The sequence below is a fragment of the Tasmannia lanceolata genome, unplaced genomic scaffold (genome assembly GCF_043159265.1).
Source record: "Tasmannia lanceolata isolate RefF3 unplaced genomic scaffold, GAP_Taslan_0.1 ptg000013l, whole genome shotgun sequence".
NCBI lineage: Eukaryota > Viridiplantae > Streptophyta > Magnoliopsida > Canellales > Winteraceae > Tasmannia > Tasmannia lanceolata.
In genome coordinates, this window is record NW_027518690.1 from 15560221 (window position 1) to 15579121 (window position 18901).

The following is an 18901-nucleotide window of genomic DNA, read 5'->3' on the forward strand; positions in this document are numbered from 1 at the left end:
CATATATAATCATAGATATTGCATAAAAATTGGCCAAATCTCCCAAACAATAGATGCCAATTTTTTGTCACCAGTAAGGAAGCTCAGATTTTAATTCGACATTAATCGAGGCACATCTGACCAAAGTATCTAATCAGTTATCTCCCAGGGAACCTCACATAATCCAGTAGCACTCATGCTAGATGAATGCTAGTCTCTGGTCAATTTGTGTCGCAAGAAGAGACAGAAAGGCAACTATAAATGTGGCTTCGTAGCTCCCTCATAGACAAATCATAAAGCCACATACCATAACAGAAACAACAGTTACCAAACATAATGTTTGTCAGATGCAAAGCCATGAATGGTCTTATATACACCAAAGATCACTTTGGTATTTAATACTTCCACCAAGAAAAGACATGCTACCAAATCCTTGATTCACAATGAAAAAAGACTCACAGAAAGTCATATACTAATTTCTGCAAAATCACAGTTAATATTCTGAAAACCACATACTTTGGATGATTGCGAATAATTAGTCTGTAAAATCTCATGCCCAATACCATTTGGTTTGGCCCATTCTTTTGCATTTTATATCAAGGAGAATTTAACATACTTAATGATACATTATGAACAGTAAACTTAGCACAGCCAAACTATCTATCAAATCTTACAGAATATATTTTAAATATAAAACTTCTATATTCAGATCATGCACAGGTTATCACATGCATTTGTACCATTGGTAAAAGGAGCAACCTGAAATAAGAAGGGGAAAATCCACATACCCTAACTAACTGCTGTATTCCAGCCAAACAAGAACCATATGCAGCAGCTCCAGGGTAGAGTCCTCTTTCTGCACCAATGATGGAGGTCAGAAATATGATGGATCCTCCGGATTTGAAATCTCTCATTCTTTTACCCACAGCCTTTAAAAGAAACAATGCTGCCATAAAATTAATATTCACAATCTTTTTTAACTCGTCTTCCGCCATACATAGAGGATCTTGCAACTTCCCTGTTCCAAATCATCACAAGCAAATAAGGTCAATCAAGCTAAGAAAGTCCCATTTTTACAAGGAATGATAGGATACTTTGAACCTTTGACATCTTCACAATACTAGTAGCAAGAATTTTTAGCATTAAAATTCAGCGAATACTAATGAATCACTCTTGCACAACCTGAAGGGAACATTCAAATAGATCCGTCCACTCAGAGTTTTAAGTTTTAACACAATTATACTGGTTTTGCAATTTTATAATGATCTACGGGTGTTTTCCTCTAAAATGTAAGCATTTACCATGGAAACATGCTTGCATCCAAGGTCCAAACAATGCCCAGAATGCTATCAGGATAGACAAAAATTAACAGTTCATCCTTTACTTTTTAGATCAGGATTATTTCCTTTCAGACATAAGTAATTTACTATAGCAGAAAAATATAGTTGACTCAAACGCCAAATATTAGCCACTCTATTTTTATTTCAGAGCAGGATATTTTCGCCTAAAATGACCGAGCAATCAAAGTGCAGAGCATATAAAAGAGTAAAAAATTGATGCAATTTACTAACACGTACAAACATAACGACTCGCATATTACTACATATAACTGAATTATTCGATTTACCTTCATAGGTGTAGCAATTAACCAAAGCATCCAATGCTCCCAGTCGTATCCACGCCTTATCCACGGCCTCATCAAAGACCACCTCCTCCACTCCTTCCATATTCAATCCTATCACTTCAATTGGATTGATTCCTTTCAAAGAATCCATTATCTCCCCCGCAACACTCCGAAGGCAGATTTCATCTCCCATCAAGACCAACCTAGCCATAAAAAATAAAACATTTAAAACCCGAGAAAACCACCATGAAAGAACAAAAACAAAAACATTCAGCCCCACAAAGAAGTAATTTACTGATAAGACATAGATAAAAAAAAATCTAATTATTAGACCACTCCAAACAACAAACAAAAGTCATAGAACCAAATCCCAGAACAAAAGAGGCATATAAGAACGAAAAAAACATATAAATAATTTTGCTAAATGAAAAAAAAAAAAAAAAAAAAAAACCAGTGAAACCTAGAAGAATGGAAGTAGGTTAATAAACCAATCAACATCATGACCTCTAAGATTCCTATTAAAACCAAATATCCCATGAATACCAAAGGTCTTAGAGTTCAAACCTCCCGGATAGCAAAAATACACATGCGATGGTCAGCCCAGGGACCACATGTTGCACGTGTTTACCAAGTGAGCCACACGTGCGGGGGAGTGTTAAAGTATAAAAGATAAATAACGCCTTTCTCCAAGGTCCTAAGTTCAAACCTCCTTGAAATTAAAAAAGAAATCCACATGTAATGGCCAACCTAAAGAATAAAGAAAAAAAGAGGGGCCACATCATGTGCCACTTATGAGTTATGACCAATTTTTAGTGTGTAAGAAAGTAGGGACTTTTATATATATTTTTCATTTCCAAACTTTTCCATAAAATTCTTAGAATCCAAAGAGGGCCTAAGAAGAAAAGAATTACAAAAAAAAAAAAAAAAAAAAAAAAAAAAACAATTACAACTCAATGGAACAGTGAATTACAAGCTGAAAAACACAACAAAAATTTGAAAGAAAAAAAAGAAGTAACAAACCTGCAACCACATTTTGCTAAATGGAAAGCGATATTCCGCGAAAGATCATCGCCATTAGAAGTCAGCAGAACCCTCTTCCCACTGGTTTCCATACTCAGAAAAGATCAAAGACCCAGCTAAGAATTTTAAGAAACAATCAACAAAATCAAAAAAGAAAAGAAACCCAGAACACAAAATCAACAAGACAGTAAGAACACAGATAAGAAAGAAGAGAAAAATGAAGATTGAACACGAGTAAAACGAGAACTTTTTGTTCAGAGTATGAAAGGGGGCATGGATTTTATCAGCGGGTCCCACAGAGATGGGCGATCTCATTTATGAACTGAAACTGTTTGCGCGTAAGTTACCAAGTTGCCCATTAAGTTTTGTAAATCTACCAAATTACCAAGCTTTTTGGGGGGAAACCACGTGGCACCGTTTGTTTTTATATGTTGTGCCTGTGACCTGTGTGCGAGCGAAGTAGGTAGAATATTTTTTAATAGCTAGTTTTTGCAAAAGAAGTCTTCTTTTCTTTATTTGCAAAAAACAGTCTTCGTTTGCAACTTTGTTTTGTTTTGTTAAAGTGAATTGATACGCACTACCTTTGTTTTGATAGTTGCACTCCTCACTTTATTGGAGATTTTAGTCCTTTTATACCGTGTAGGCCCTTATAGTCCCATTATTTTTCAAAAAGTACGTACTGACCGGATGATCCAAACCATTCATTTGATTAGCCCTCACATAGATAGGGTGTCCACAAAAAATCAGCTCCATAGGATCATCCCAACCCTACGATTTGTGGAGGTAAAATGGATGTGTATAAACCTTAACAAATCTATCCATTTTTTGCCTCCACGGTTTGAAGGGTCAGGATGATCCTATGAAGCTGATTTTTTGGGCACACCCTATCTATGTGAGGGCCCATAAAATGAATGCTTTGGATCACCTAAACAATGTGGGCCCCCACTGTATTTTAAGCTAGTGTGTAGATGACTTATCTACACTAGTGTGTAGAAATCGTATAGAAACCGTTTTCTCAAAAAATATATATATAATCTCCACTTTATTGAGCTATTTTTTTTTAAGGCAGAGATAAATCGACTCCCTATGTGTCTTTCTCTCTCCTCTGGGTTAGAGAGTGAAAAAGGAGAGAGATAGACACATGGGGAGTCGATTTAAGATATACGAAAGTCGATTTATCACTCCCTTTTTGGGGCAATGGGTTTTACTAGCAGGTCCCTTAGTGCATTCATAAAGGTGCATTGGAAATGATATTTTACACCCATTTTGAGAATGTTTTGAGAAATTTAACAACGTTTTAATTAGTCGTTAAAAAGGTGTCACCATTAAACATTAAGGGGCCATTTGGATACACAGATTTTAGAATCCAGGTTTTTAGTTTGAAAGAGTGTAAAAGAGGGTCATGATCAAGCTGCTGGTATGCTGTCGTGGCAGCGTTTCTTGCATTTTAAATGAGAAAACCAGGTTTTAGAAATCTCTCCCGCATCCAGCGGTTTCTAAAACCTGGAAACATGGGACGACCACCAGCTCTCTTGCTGTTTGAAAGAAGGGCGGGAGGTAAAAAACAAGTCACAAACGACGGGCTCGTCCACTTCTTCTCTTATCTCTTAGCTACAATTTTCAAGAAATCCCGGATTCTAAAATCCGCGTATCCAAACAGCCCCTAAAAGAAGGGACTGCCGACATCATTGCCCTTTTCAAATAACCGTATTCTTGAAGCTCAGAGGGGAGCATCTAGGGCCGGGTTGGGCGGGGTTGAGGCCAAAGCTAGCCCAGAAGGAGGATGGGACATGTCATTCCTATAACCTAACCCAACCCAAACCTTGGGTCGAGGAGTGTCAACCCTAATCTAACCCGCTTTTGAATCTCTCAGCCCTAACCCAACCCTTATAACCCAATTTTCCAAATCGGGTTGAGTAGGATTGGAACGGGTTCGGGTTTGCCAGGGGCAAAAACAAGAAAACACACTAAAAAGAAAACCAGAATTCGAAGATTTTGAAACAACAATAAACTTAAGGGCACATGTCCAATCGGATTGATTACCTGAGGCCTCAACCCTAACCCAACCCGAATTTAAATTGGGTTGACATTTTCCAATCGTAACCTAGCTGGATGAAATATCAAAGGCCCGGACAACACAAGAACTCCTGCTTTCTAACAGTAGAATTTTGCAAGAGCATTTCCAGCTAGAAAGTTGGGAACCCACAAACTAAAGTGGCAACAGTTTAGCATTTTCTGCCATGGAATTTATGCAGGGCAACTTTGTGTGAGTTCGAATCTGATATCTCACAGACTAGAGATGTCGGGCCGGCGGGCCCAGTCATCGTGATCGGGACCATTCAATTTATTCGATCTTAGCATCTTGAAAATGGATGGGATGGGAAAAATTTATTAATTGCCTAGATTCAAATGGAACAAAATTGAACGGTGCCGATCATGATATCCTATGAGATCAATGGTCGGATCAAGGACCCATCCATAATCATTCAACTGTTAAATTTTTCGGCTAGAAAACTAGTCCATTTCTTTTCCTGGGTAAAAGTTCAGATTCAATCGATAGTCTCGTGTGGCTTTTGGATGCCACTTCTCTAAATTCCTGTTACCCATGAACTCAAAAACCAGGGACCATCCCTTCTTTCTTTTTCTTTTTTGATAAGTAATTTGGGATTAGGCAGACCCCAACCAGATTATATTAAAGAAAAAGGAGATTACAACCGAAGATATGATTTTCCCGAAAAATCCTCCAAGAGAATTAGAGAAAGATCAAGAGGAATGAGATTAAGAGGGACCGGGTTCCCTTTACATAAACAATTACTTTTTGAGAGGTAATCAGCAGCTCTGTTACCCTCTCTCCAAATGTGAGAAATTTTCCAAGATTCCAAACTATTGAGAACGATGAGAAGGTTCTCTAATGCTGGAATTTGTTTCCAAGGGCAAGGCCATTCTTTTCTAATTATATTCACTGCTGCCTGGAGGGAATCTGATTCAATCCATAGCTTTGGGATGGCGGCTTTGTCAAGCAAATGGACTCCTTGAATGATTGCATATAATTCAAGCTCTGAAATAAGTCTACGATCGACATTGATGGAAAACATAGAACGGGCATCTCCACAAATGCCGCTGAGAATGCCTCTAGCCAGGGACCATCCCTGATGCAACCAACCACTTCTCTAAATTCGTATTTACATCCATTTGTAAAACTTCAGATTCAATCGATAGTCTTGTGTGGCTTTGGGATTTAACTTATATGTCACTTTCCCACCATTTGACCGGTCTCGGTCTCTCTCTCTCTCTCTCTCTCTCTCTCTCTCCAATCGATAGTCTTGTGTGGCTTTAGGATTCAACTTATATGTCACTTTCCCACCATTTGACCGGTCTCTCTCTCTCTCTCTCTCTCTCTCTCTCTCTCCACACACAACAGGAACAGTTGGTGGGCCCAACAGAAACAGTTGGTGGAATGGTGGGCCCATCTTTGATCAACGTAGGCCCCGCCCATACCACACCATAGGATAATCCAAACCGTCCATTTGATGGGCCATAAACGTAAATAGGTTGCGTCCCAAAATATCATTTCCATAGGCTGATCCTTGCCCTCCGATCTAAATAGAAACTACATCTTCTGCAACCTCTATAGATTGTAGGGTTGTGATCATCCTATGGAAATGATTTTTGGGGCACAACCTATTTACATTGTGGCCCATCAAATGAATGGTTTGGATCATTCTATGGAGTTGGTCGTAAAGTAATATTAAGGCCCGTCCACAACATAGGACGATCCAAGCCGTCCATGGTTTGGATAATCTTAAGGAGTTGGTCGTACAGTAACATTAAGGCCCAATCCTAGACCCCATCGATATTTTTTCAAATTGAAGATGTCCACAACATAGGATGATCCAAGCCGTCCATGGTTTGGATCATCCTATGGTGTGATTCGTACAGTAACATTAAGGCCCAATTTAAGCCCCACACATATTTTTGAAAATGAAGTGTACCGTCCAGACCATAGGATGATCCGAGCCGTCCATTTGATGGGCCAGAACGTAAATGGGTTGTGCCCCAAAAGGGTTGGCCCATCAAATGAATGGTTTGGATCATACTGTGGCCGTACAGTAACATTAAGGCCCGTCCACAACATAGGATGATCCAAGCCGTCCATGTTTTGGATAATCCTATGGAGTTGATCGACACTAACATTAAAGCCCAATCGTAGGCCCCACCGATATTGTTCAAATTGAAGCGTACCGTCCACAACATAGGATGATCCAAGCCGTCCATGGTTTGGATCCATCCTATGGTGTGGTTCGTACCAATTTAGGCCCCACCCATATTTTTGAAAATGAAGTGTACCGTCCAGACCATAGGATGATCCGAGCCGTCCATTTGATGGGCCACAATGGAAATCGGTTGTGCCCCAAAAATCATTTCCGTAGGATGATCACAACCCTACAATCTATAGATGTTGCATAAAATGTAGTTTCTATTTAGATCGGAGGGCTAGGATCCGCCTATGGAAAAATATTTTGGGACGCAACCTATTTACGTTTAGGGCCCATCAAATGGACGGTTTGGATTATCCTATGGTGTGGTATGGGCAGGGCCTAAGTTGTTCAAAGATGGGCCCACCATTCCACCAACGGTTTCTGTTGGGCCCACTAACTGTTCCTGTTGTGTGTGGGTGGAGAGAGAGAGAGAGAGAGAGAGAGAGAGAGAGAGAGAGAGAGAGACCAGTCAAATGGTGGGAAAACGTTAGCCAGCCTTACGCGGGGGGGGGGGGATCAACGCCCTTGTTTAATACTAAAAGAAGGGCAGAGACCTGTAGACACCCCATTTTGACCGAACCCTTTCATGTTTTGTTTTAAATAATTGTCCTAATAAACAAGTGTTCTAAGGTCCCAAATTGTGCCCTAGGTTAGCTTAGGGTCCCACCAAAGTCCCTGTAAAATTTTGTCGCGATCCGAGCCCGTTTGCCTAGCAAACGAGCTAAGACAGTGTCGTGGGGCAAGTTCAGAAGGGTGGTGATTTAGCCAGAGCAGAGTTGTGTTGGAATCTGAAAAAGCAGTTCAAATTAGCCTTTGCGGGCTGTCCAGGAGGATATGTGGGTGCGCAGATTAGTGTACAACTTAGTTGATGAGTGCATTATCCAGAAGCTAGGCATTTCTGTAAATAAGAAAGATTCTTTTCTTCTTTTTCAAGTAATCATTAGACCCTAATCTAGCTTAAGGTTTTTAATGGTTAGGATTAGTTATGAGAGCATCTTAGGAAGCTTCCTTGAAAGCTTCCTAGGTGGTTACAAACCCTTAGATCCTCACCATTGAATGAAAAGGTGATTTTAACGGTTGAGATCATTTTTTCAAAGAAGATATTTTGCAAAGATTTATCCCCCCCTGTTTCCTACCTGGACCACTAGCCCTGTATAGAAGAAAACCAAAATACATAGATGGGGGCTGCCCATGAAACAGCAAGGCTCTGAGTAATATCATTTCTATTTTTCTCACCCAGGCCACCCCCCCCCCTGCTGGTTGAAGGGTATGAAAAATACATTAGAGGGAATGTCTCGGAGGAAAAGGGGGGTTCGAATATATCTTTTCCCTTGTATTTAAAAGCAAAACCCATTTTCGTAAAAAAAGAAAAAAAAATTTGGCAGAGAAGAACCTCGGCCGTTTTTTTTGTGTTTTTCCTTCTTCCCATCTTCTCCGGCAACTCCCTCTTCTCCGGCGAACCCCATACCCCACCACCTCCTTCTTCTTCTTCCTCTTTTGCTTTTTTCATCCCCAAAACCCATTTTGCCCAACCCCCTTCTTACCACCATCAACCGACCAAACCCACACCCACCACCATCTTCTCCGGTGAAAAATCCCCAAATCCGACCGGATCTACCATCTTCAACCCCACCCAGATTTAACCCCATTCTCCTCCCCATAGCAGCAACCTCATTTTCACATCAAAACCCTTCTTCTCCACCAACCCATCCCGCCGAAATCCGGTACCCCCCATTAAATCCGATCAAAACCCATCTCATTTCTTCAACCTCTCCCAACTCCGGCCAGCCACCTCCACCATTAACACATTCCTTAAACCATCTGCAACCTACCTCCACCTTGAAACCCATTTTCTGAAAAAGCAGAGAGGGAGGCAGAGAAAAACAGAGAGGGAGAGGAGAGGAGCCACCACCATTATCTTTTTCTTCTTCTTCTTCCATCCACAACGGCCGAGCCACCTCCTTCACCGGCACCACCATCTTCTCAGGCCGGATTGCCGGAATCCGGCTAAGGTACCTCACAGCCACCCCATCCTCGCCATTTTCTCCTTCTTCTACCACCATCTTGCACCCATCCTCTGTTTTATCCAAAACCCATTCCCATCTGAAACCCATTTCCACCGTCCTCTTCTTCTTCACAACCCACTAAAATCCATACCACCGGAATCCGGCAATAACCCACCGGAATCTGGTAACCCCATTAAAACCGATCAAACCCCATCACCTAAACCCATATTCTTCAAACCTTCTTCAACCCCACTTCATTTTCTCCACTACCTCCTCCACCATTTTCTTCTCCTACTGCCATTTCTCTTCCCAACAGCCATCAAAACCCACATATACCAAACCCATTTCCAAATCCCATTACCCCAACCCATATCCCATCTTCTCCGAGGAACTTTAGCGGAAAATTTGCTATAACAGATTCTGAATCTGTTCATTGTCTTATCTTTGGCAATTTCACCAACTTCAATTATTTCAGAGTCTAATTTTCATTTTTCTCGGCTGACATTTCAGGTAACATCTTAGATCCTGTTATCTCTTTTGGCTAAAATTGATTAGCTAGTGAATTTCTTTCATTCTGGTAAGAATTTTTATATTTCGGTCAAAATAATTATGCTATGAAATGTTGTTTCCCTTCATAAAAAGCATAATGAATTGTAATTATCACTTGAATTGTTTTCTGGAAATTGCATGCTTAGAGTAACAAATTATTTATCCTGAGTGTTGTATGTGCTCATAATTTCTTTTCAAAGATCTTCAGGCCTGTTCAACAAAATAGCAAGATAGTTAAAATGATAGATATTTTGATCTCATCCGTAATACAAATCTTGTTAACCCATGGTCTGTAGGTTATTTGATTTTCTATGTTTAAAGAATGCCAACACAATCGTAACATAGACGTGTTTTATTGAGTGCACTGTGTTAGCTTGTTTCGTGTGGCTTGCCCCTTTCACAAAGGTGGATAGCCCAGAGGATGTTCGAATCATAGAGCTCGATGTTTGAGCCTATTATTCCCGGCACATTCTATTTATGCTAAGAAAGAGGATGTGCGGGCGATGAAGGCGATAGACCAAGCCCATCTTTAGGGGACTCGCTCAATCCAAGTAGCGCTCCCCTCTTTTGTTTAGTAGGCCTACCCAACCTTTTGGATTTCTTTTAACCATTTTTTTTAAAAAAAAGAACCCTTCTCTGGGCAATGATAAGGTTACTTGGAGCCCGTCTTTGTGTTTTGTGGCTCACCGCTTCGCACTTGGATCTGCACAAGTTGATGTCCCCTGTATGCACTGAAATTTTTACTGATTGGAATTATCATAATCTTTTGATATTTCTAATACTCTTCTTATCTTAAGCATTGAGTTAGATTCTGAAGACAATAATGAATGGATTGTTCAGGTGAGATTATTTTGAAGCTTATCATATTTGTTTAAATTTTATTTAAATAAATTGTTTTAGGAAAGAAGGAGATCAGATGACTACTCTATTCGATATTATCGACATGAATACTGTCTGATTTCAAGGCGGGATTAGAAATATTATCATGTGTATTATGATATCAGATGATTACTTTAGCATCATCTGATTTCATTCCCATATTGGGGTGGTGTTTGTGGTTGGGCATAGAAGTGTTTGATATTGTTTTCTTTTACTTTATTAGGCTATCCAGCGGCTGGTCTGGACTAATTAATGTTGTTTATCATTTTATGATTGTTATAGATTGTGTATTTTTTTATTGAAAATTCTTCTTTCCTTAGCACTTGTTTTATTTTTATAAGAATAGAATGGGTTTGCGATTATCTGGTAGCATTTTCTTCTCTCTTTGATAGACTAACACAGTCTTATAGATTTCTGTTAAATTTCTTTAGATACTAGAATCCCCTCTCATTGCGAGGGCGATGAAGGCGCTAGCCCAAGCCCATCCTTAGGGGACTTGCTCAGTCCGAGTAGCATACCCCTCCTTTGTATATAGGAGGCTTGCCCAGTCTCATTCTCTTGCTAAACCTCCTCTTTGTGCGTCGTTTGGTTTTGGGAGAACATCCTACTCGGCTTGGCAGCATACCCCTACCCTTATGGGTATTGGGTTGCACATTTGTTGCACCCTAGGGCTAGGCAGCTGTCCGGCCCGGCTGGGTGTTTTACCTTTGCCAAATATGCACAGGGTCTCTTATTCCTTTTTACGTCATTTGTGTCTCGGAGACAAGCCTTGTCTCATGTAGAGAGTTTCCCCTTTAGGAGGCTTACCTAGCCTCATGTTAGAGTGGTCTCCTCTTTTAGAGTGAGTCTTTGACTCGGTAGTGTTATTAGAGAGTCTCTGACTCATTTGTTCCCCCCTTTAGTGTTGTTAGTTCGGAGTTTCTCCTTTAGAGTTGTTGATTACTTCGCTTTGATTATAGGCTAACTCAGTCTTATTAGAGCTTCGCTTGCTTGGGTTCTTGGATCGTTTTCTCTCTTCTTGGGACGCTATCTTTCTTGTTGTGGTTCGTCTCTTTGAGGCGTTAGTTGCTTGTTCGGGGTTTCCCCTTTTGGATTTAGGGCTTTGCCCTAGTTTGTGGTTGTTCTTGCGTGTTCCCTTTAAGATTGAAAACATTTAAAGGTCATGAGCATTGGAAAAGCTTTAAAACAGCAAAAACATTAGAAATTTAAAACTCAAAAATATTTGAAAACTTTAAAAATATCAAAAACATTTGAAAATATAAAAAACCTTAAAAAATCTGAAGTGTGAGTGTTTCTTTTAGAAGCGTAGTTTGAGAGTTCGTTTCGAACTACGTTGGCTTGATCCTCTTCCACGAGGTACGTAGTGCAGCTTGAGATTCTTATCTCAAGTTCAGCCAAACTTTGTAAATAAACCATTCAAACTCTTTAAAAATGTACAAAAATATTTCATAAACCTGTTTTTCGAAAAATCTTCCTCTAGAGTTAGGACTTTGTCCTAGATAGAGAGTTTTAGAGTTAGGTTTTTGTATTTGATTTGTTGTGTGCTTGTTTGTGATTGCTTTAGAGTTAGGGGTTTATCCTAGAGTTATAGGAGCGCCTCCGTCCGGTCAGTTGGCGATTCACATCACCGATTGATGACTAAGTCTAAGATGCATTAGTGATCCCATTGTTTTCCTTAGGACGCACAGCCTAGTTACACATAGGTTGTAGGAACCACCCGCATTAGCTTTAGGGCTAACCTGCATTTAGTTAGGGCATATAGGGTGTCCTAAAATCCACAATTCAATGGAATTTAAATAATCGTACAAGAAGCTTTAATAACTACGTTACCTTGATTCTCGTGGAGGCGGGGATACGTATGCTTCTTTGGATGAATACCAGGCCATCCGAGGACTCGGGCTAAATCGTTTAGAGTCTTAGGATTTGTTGTTTTGTTATTGTGTGTTTTGTTATGTTTTCTTACTTTCTTGTGCAGATCTATACCTTTAGTTGTAGCATGCATGTGTTCGTCCACCAGAACTTAGACACCTGTTAGGCATGTCACTCATAACCTAGTTATCATTATGTGGCATTTATTTCGGTTCTTTTGTGTGTGTTTATTTTCATCTTCGAGACATGCATGATTAGATAGACGTTTTCTCGGAGATGCGTGTTCCCATTTTATATGATTTTCGCTTGAAACTCTTCGAGGTTAATAATAAATGGCATAAGAGACCAAGTGTTCGCACTCGGGCGAATTGGGGGCGCTCTTCGGACCTTCTCCATTCGTCATCAGGCACGGACCTTTTGTATCTCTGGTTATCCATTGCAAACAGAGCATTTGTTTTGGTTCCATGGCGTGTCCATGGATGGCAACTCTGAGTTATTTTTAGTTATATCTTGGTTTCGAGCCCTGGCTCCGGATCAGGATGTATCTTTCTTTTTATATCGCCACTCATGCTATGCTGTGAGGGTGGCATCCGTTTCGAGAGTTCCTTGGCAGAGTTCTCCTTCACGTTGTGGAGATCTAGAGGAGGATGTTAGGGACACGTTCCCTCGCTGTCCTCGGATCGGGGTCCACAGGCTGGCGACTCTGCTGGGGAGTTCTTGAAACATTGCCTAACTCTTTAAAAATGCCATTTTTATTAACTTTGGAGAAATTTGAGCTAAAATCATTTAAAATGGGAATTCTATCGTTAGAATCCAGGGGCACCAGATAGGTGCGTAATTAAAACAAGGGATTCACACACTACACATCATGCATTATCATATTTTTTTTATTATTTTCATTGTTCTTTATTTGTTTTTCATTATTGGCTCCACGGGATAGATTCAATGCGTGCCCGACTGGGATATCATTACACCTTGATGGTACTGTTGAATCTATTTCCAAGCTATGCGCCGGTGCTGCAGCCGTAGACATTGGGCGTACTTTTGTCTACAGCAGCCGAGGAGCAATGAAGCATACTATGTATAACATGGGGCGTACTTGTGTTATACATATTAGGTATGGTTCATACGCATAGTACCCGATAGATTGAGTCCGGAGCCCTACTTTGTTTTATATATTATGTATATACTTATTGACCCTAGTGAAACCCAACTAGGAATTACCCGTGTTTATATAAGTATATTGCATTCGTATAGGGGTCGAACATGTGTTGCTTACACATGTGAAGCTTAGAGTTAGGAGCTTTGTCCCATTTGTAGACTAGGGTAGCTCATTTTACATGGCTACAGAGCGGTCCTAGTTCACTCATCAGTCTGTCTTGAGTCGAGACTTCCTTGACTCCGCTAGATTAGAATTAGGGCTGGTGCCCCTGGTTAGGATTTGTGTGTATGTGTATATATTTATATATACTGATTATGTATATTAGGGTTCTCCTCTTAGTTAGAGTTCCTTATTCATTTCAATTGGTTATACCCATTCTTTATTCAGATCTAGATCTAGTCTGTGGCTTTTGCTCGCCATTACCTTGGCCATGATCTGTCATTTGATCTGTTGGTTATAGGATTTGATCCGCTGTTATATGTTCTCACCTCTGGACAGTCCTTCATTTGCTTACCTTTCTTTGGTAACCTATTTAGTTTACCAATTATGAATTGATTTTACCACCATTATTCATATACCTTCAGTTGAGTTATGGGAATCCTTCCTAGCGTTGTCATGCTGCCGAATTTTTCGCAGAATATTTTGAGCATGACCGCTATCCTTTAGAGTTCGTTAGACCATGAGTTTACCTTACTTCGACCTTCTTGTCTAGTCGTTATGCTGCCGGATTTTATCCAGAATATTTCGAGTATGACCGCTATTCTTTAGAGTCAGTTAAACCATGAGTTTACCTTATCTTGACTTTCTTGTGTAGCCGTTATGCTGTTGAATTTTTCGCAACACATTTTGAGCATAATGGCTATTCTTTGTAGTCAGTTTTCCTTGTCTCGATTCCCATACATAGCCTTGATTTAGCTTAGAACCCATTTTTAGTGAGAACTTCTGGTTTGATCAGTTGTGTTTACATCTTTTTAAGTCTCACTAGGTTAGTGGCATGTACGTGTCGCTCTTGTGGTCACAATTTATTCGTTACCCTCTGATTGTATATCTATTCTTTTGTTGTGTCATAGATTCAATTTGTATATCTATTATTTATTAGGATATATGTTTATCTGTATACATGTTTCGCCTTGAGATCTGGCCGATAGCTCATTCACTATCCTTATGGCCATGGTCTACCATTCTGATCTTCTTGATCGTACAATTGTTGGTATTCATCACCAGATTTAGATCCGGTTTATGACCTACTTCTGTCATCTTGTGGCCGTGGTTTATTTTTCTGATCTATTGGCTACCTCTCATCTTTGATGAAAAATTCATTATCACAGAGTTCATCCTTTTAATGAAATTGATTTTCAGATTACCCTGGTCATTTGTCTATGCAAGGTTATCCCCATTCTCTCCTGATCTTTGTCCTATCTGAATTTTAGGTCTGATCATGGCGAATAATTTGTTAGACAAATGGATAGCTGAGACTGTTAAATCTTTTCCATTGAGATGTGAAGAAAGGAGTGTGGCTGAGCGTTTCATCAGTTCTTTTACCCATCTGAATAGTCGCGGTATAAATTGGAAGTTTCTTCAAGCAGCTGCTGGATTTTGGGACCCTGTTTTCCATGTCTTTCGATTTGGGTCTTTTGAACTTTGTCCTGTATTTGAAGATTGGTGCGCTTTGCTAGAGCTTCCTCCTGAGGGACTTTGGATCCGACCTTCGAGCATAGACTCCCTCATGATCTTTTTCGCAGATTATTCGAAAATAAGGTTGTGAAAACTCTGCATTGCTTAACAGAGAAAAATGTGCAATTTCAGACCCTCATGAGTTGTTTTCCAAAAACGTCGATCCTACTGACTCCCGTTTTCAGGAGTGTCGACGTAATGCCTTAGTCTTTGCTGTCTTTGCACGCCCTGTCCTTCGCAGAGACTCTAGTGCCGCCCCTTTCACTTTGTTGACGATAGTAGATCAGATAAATGAGAAGAGAAATCCTGTCCCTACAATGCTAGCCGAAACCTTTTATGGCTTAGACCTTATTGCTAGTAAAAAGGTGCAGGATAATTTTTTCGGATGTGCTAAGCTGTTATATGTGTGGCTATGTGAGAAACTCACTATCCTTCAGCCACAAAACAGCATTGAGTACACTCTTAAGAGTTTTCATTCTTGGAAGACAAAGGTCAAGCAACCTCAGCTTAATGAATGGCACCATTGGCTGCAGAATGTAAGGGAAGACCAATTTCATTGGGTAAGTCAATCCTGTCCACAAATTATCACCAGCACTCACCCATACTCATTTGTTTATCTTATGGGTTTAGAAAAATCATCTTTCTATGCACCTTTGTGTTTCCCTCGTCAGATTACCGCACACTCTTGTACTCATAAGGTTATCACACCACCTAGCTGTGAAAACCTTACTCCTGATCTCATTGCATCCATAGTAGCTGCTTGGAGAGACAAAATCGCGGAGAGGAGATCTGCTTTCGCATCTAAACTTCGGAAGGGAGAAATACTGGAGGAGCCTGCAAACCGGAGAACTCGAATCGGAGAGCTTTGAAGATTCCTTTTCATGAAATTGTCATTTTAATTTCTTCAAATTTCATTGTAAATGGTTACTTTCATCCAATTGTTAACAAAGACTAATGTTTTGATTGTAACTGCATTTTGACTATTGATCAATGGAATAGCATTTGTGATTTTCTCTTATCGTATTTGGTACAGAATACTCTATCTCAATGGTTATTGTTTTAATTTAGTATGTTAATTTCCAATTCAGGATTCTAAAATCGAGCAAGCATCGCTCCCTCAGGTGTAAGTCAACCTGCGTGGTCTAGACAGTCAACCACGTCTAGGCTCATTCGTCAATTTGAACCGCTAACCTTACCTGAACAATATGCATCATCTTTATCTGAATCATCTGAATCTCTAGAATCTGTCCAAATGGCTGAACCCAATGATGCGCTAACTAAAATTCAAGAGATGATGGTGAATCTTACCCGGGATATGGCCTTTATGAAAGAAGAGATGGCCCAAATGAAAGCCCAGTCTAATGAAAAGGTCTCTACTTCTAGAGCACCTGCAGTTCAACCCCCTCCCGGTATACCGGCAAATCCGAGCCCGGCAAATTTGAACCATCCTTCCATTTCACTGGTGGATGTCGACCTAGAAGAAGGGCAGTACGCTGAAGAATATTGCATTCCAGATACGGCCCCGTATAATAAGGAAACGCAGGTAGCTGATCAGTTAGAGAAGCTGACAAAAGAAATGGAGAGCTTGAAGCATCAGGGCCCAAAGCAGTTCGATATATCCGAGCTGATAATGTCTCAAGGAGTCACCTTGCCCCCTAAATTCAAAACCCCCGATTATGACAAATATGATGGGACTGGGTGTCCCCGGAATCATATGAGGTGGTTTATTGAGATGTCGCAGCAGTGTGGGCTATCTCCTGAGCAAATGGCCAGGGTCTTTCCAATGTCTCTTACTGGAGTGGCGAAGAAGTGGTTTCTGCGTCGGAAACCCGAAGAGGTGAAGACCTTGCAAAGCATCTCCAACAAATTTGTAGAGCAGTTTTCTATGGAAGAAGGGATAGAGGTTACCAAGAGGGATCTCAAGCAGTTAAAGCAAGGTCCTCTAGAGACTTTTACCTTTTTCATCCGTCGTTGGCGTCGAAAGTCTGCCCAGCTAAGCGAGAGGCTATCAGAAGAAGATCAGATCAAGCTGGTGATCAAGGGTTTGTCGCCGCAGTATTTCCATTTCATGTCCCCTCAGCATTACACCGATTTTGACCATCTAATTAAGACTGGGACGAGGACTGAGGATGCCATAGCTAAGGGACTGAGGGCCAGACTTCCATCAGACGTCAGGGAAGGAAAGAGACCCGTGGTCGTACAGAAAGAAGTTGACCACGTAAACCATGTTCACCCAGCAGCCAGGACTGTAACAGAAGTGGCAAGGCCAGCGCCAGCGCCAGTAGGGCAGAAGCCTCAGAGGCACTTTGATCCACTCCCATACCCTTTACCTATGATTCTGAAAAAGTTGATAAGGGATAAGAAAATCAGACTACCTGATATTAGGCCAGTACCTAACCCGTTGCCTCCATATTGGAGGGCAGACCAGTATTGTGAATACCACAGGAATTCGGGTCATCTCACTGAAAGATGTCTGGCCTTAAAGCATGCGCTCCAGACTATGTTAGAGAATGGAAAGCTTGAGGTGGAAAGGCCCAATGTAACTCGGAATCCTCTTCCCAATCATCGTACAATTCCTCCTCCTGCGACAAATGCCATTTTTTTCGATGAGCCGGTTCTTGATCCGTCCATTCTCATTTGTGCAATCACTCCTGATGAACCTTATATTCTAAGGTTTGATCCTGAAGAGATCGAGGAGATGGAAAGAGAAAGGTCTTATGCCCTCTGGAGGGGGAGCACCAGTTTGGCAGAGACGTCCTCCCCATATGTCCTTCGATGTGAGGATGTTGAGGCAGAAATGGAAGCGCCTTATATTCTAAGAATGGGTGATTTTGAAGAAGAGGAGGTAATTGAAACTCCGTATGTTCTGAGAATGGACGCAGATGATTTGCTTCTGTTAGAAGATCAGTGTGACGAGCTTCGTCATATTACCAGGGGCGGCCGTGTGTTCAAGCCCGCAGAATTGAGAGCAGAAAATCCTGCAGAAGCAGTAAGAGCGGCCGAGAATCAGGGGCAGAATAGGCCGATTGCAGATGAGGAAGAAGATAATTTGTTGAAGCAGCTGAAGAAGACCCAAGCAAACGTTTCTATTTGGGGTCTACTTATGTCTTCGTCCAAGCACAGGAAGGTTGTACTCAAGGAGTTGAATGCTGCTCAGGTGCTAACTGAGATCACTCCCGATGAGTTAGTAAGTCTAGTCGCTGTGACTAAGACTTCCAAGGTAATATCTTTCACAGACGATGATTTACCTCCTGAAGCGAGCGACCACGCCCGGTCACTCAAAATTACTGTGATCTGCAACAAGAAAAGGGTACCTGAAGTACTAGTCGACAATGGGTCCGCTCTGAATATTTGTCCACTGAGTACTGCTGCGACTTTGGGCTTTGGGCCTGGAGATTTTATTCCCTCAGAGTAGGGTATATTAGCATATGATGGCACCCGACGAGATGTCATCGGAACCCTGGCCACTGAAATCCAGATTGGGGGAGAAGACTTTGACATCGAATTTCAAGTATTGGACATTAAAGCTTCTTTCTTGCTGTTATTGGGTCGACCTTGGCTGCATAAGGTCGGAGTTATCCCTTCTACCCTTCATCAAAAGTTGAAGTTTGTTCATAACAACAGGGTAGTGACTGTGAAGGGTGACCCAGATTTAGAAATTGGACAGATTTTGCAGGAGCTCGTAGTTGAGAAAGAAGCCGATGTCAGTTTGACAGGTTTTTCACTGGAGGTGTCAGTCATATCCATGGAAGAAGCCATGGGCGAAGAAGTTTTCTTCTTGACTAGCACCAACTCGAATGTAGTCAAGATGATCCGTAAACAAGGTTATATTCCAGGCGCAGGGCTGGGCAAATATCATCAAGGCCCTACTGAGTGGCCT

General features: G+C 40.9%; 2 protein-coding genes across 2 annotated transcripts; one reads left to right on the forward strand and one right to left on the reverse strand.

The window, feature by feature from the left end:
- Positions 1-434: 434 nt before the first annotated feature.
- Positions 435-2911, reverse strand: LOC143891013 (uncharacterized). Its single transcript, XM_077395672.1, has 4 exons — positions 2624-2911; positions 1607-1806; positions 768-997; positions 435-458 (listed from the first exon to the last, which is right to left on the reverse strand). Exons 1-4 carry the CDS (start codon positions 2713-2715, stop codon positions 435-437), a joined length of 546 nt encoding a protein of 181 aa, XP_077251787.1. The 5' UTR covers positions 2716-2911.
- A 13362-nt stretch (positions 2912-16273) lies between these two features.
- LOC143891014 (uncharacterized) lies at positions 16274-18436 on the forward strand. The gene has a single exon (XM_077395673.1). It carries the CDS (start codon positions 16274-16276, stop codon positions 18434-18436), a length of 2163 nt encoding a protein of 720 aa, XP_077251788.1.
- Positions 18437-18901: the final 465 nt, after the last annotated feature.

What these genes read in the sequence shown, in the direction of transcription:
- LOC143891013 (XM_077395672.1), bottom strand. Translation starts at nt 2,715, where the DNA reads ATGGAAACCAGTGGGAAGAGGGTTCTGCTGACTTCTAATGGCGATGAT. An exon ending in TTAGCAAAATGTGGTTGCAG is followed by an intron (nt 1,807 to 2,623) that starts GTTTGTTACTTC and finishes TTTTATGGCTAG; the next exon opens with GTTGGTCTTGATGGGAGATG. An exon ending in TAATTGCTACACCTATGAAG is followed by an intron (nt 998 to 1,606) that starts GTAAATCGAATA and finishes GATTTGGAACAG; the next exon opens with GGAAGTTGCAAGATCCTCTA.
- LOC143891014 (XM_077395673.1), top strand. Translation starts at nt 16,274, where the DNA reads ATGGCTGAACCCAATGATGCGCTAACTAAAATTCAAGAGATGATGGTG.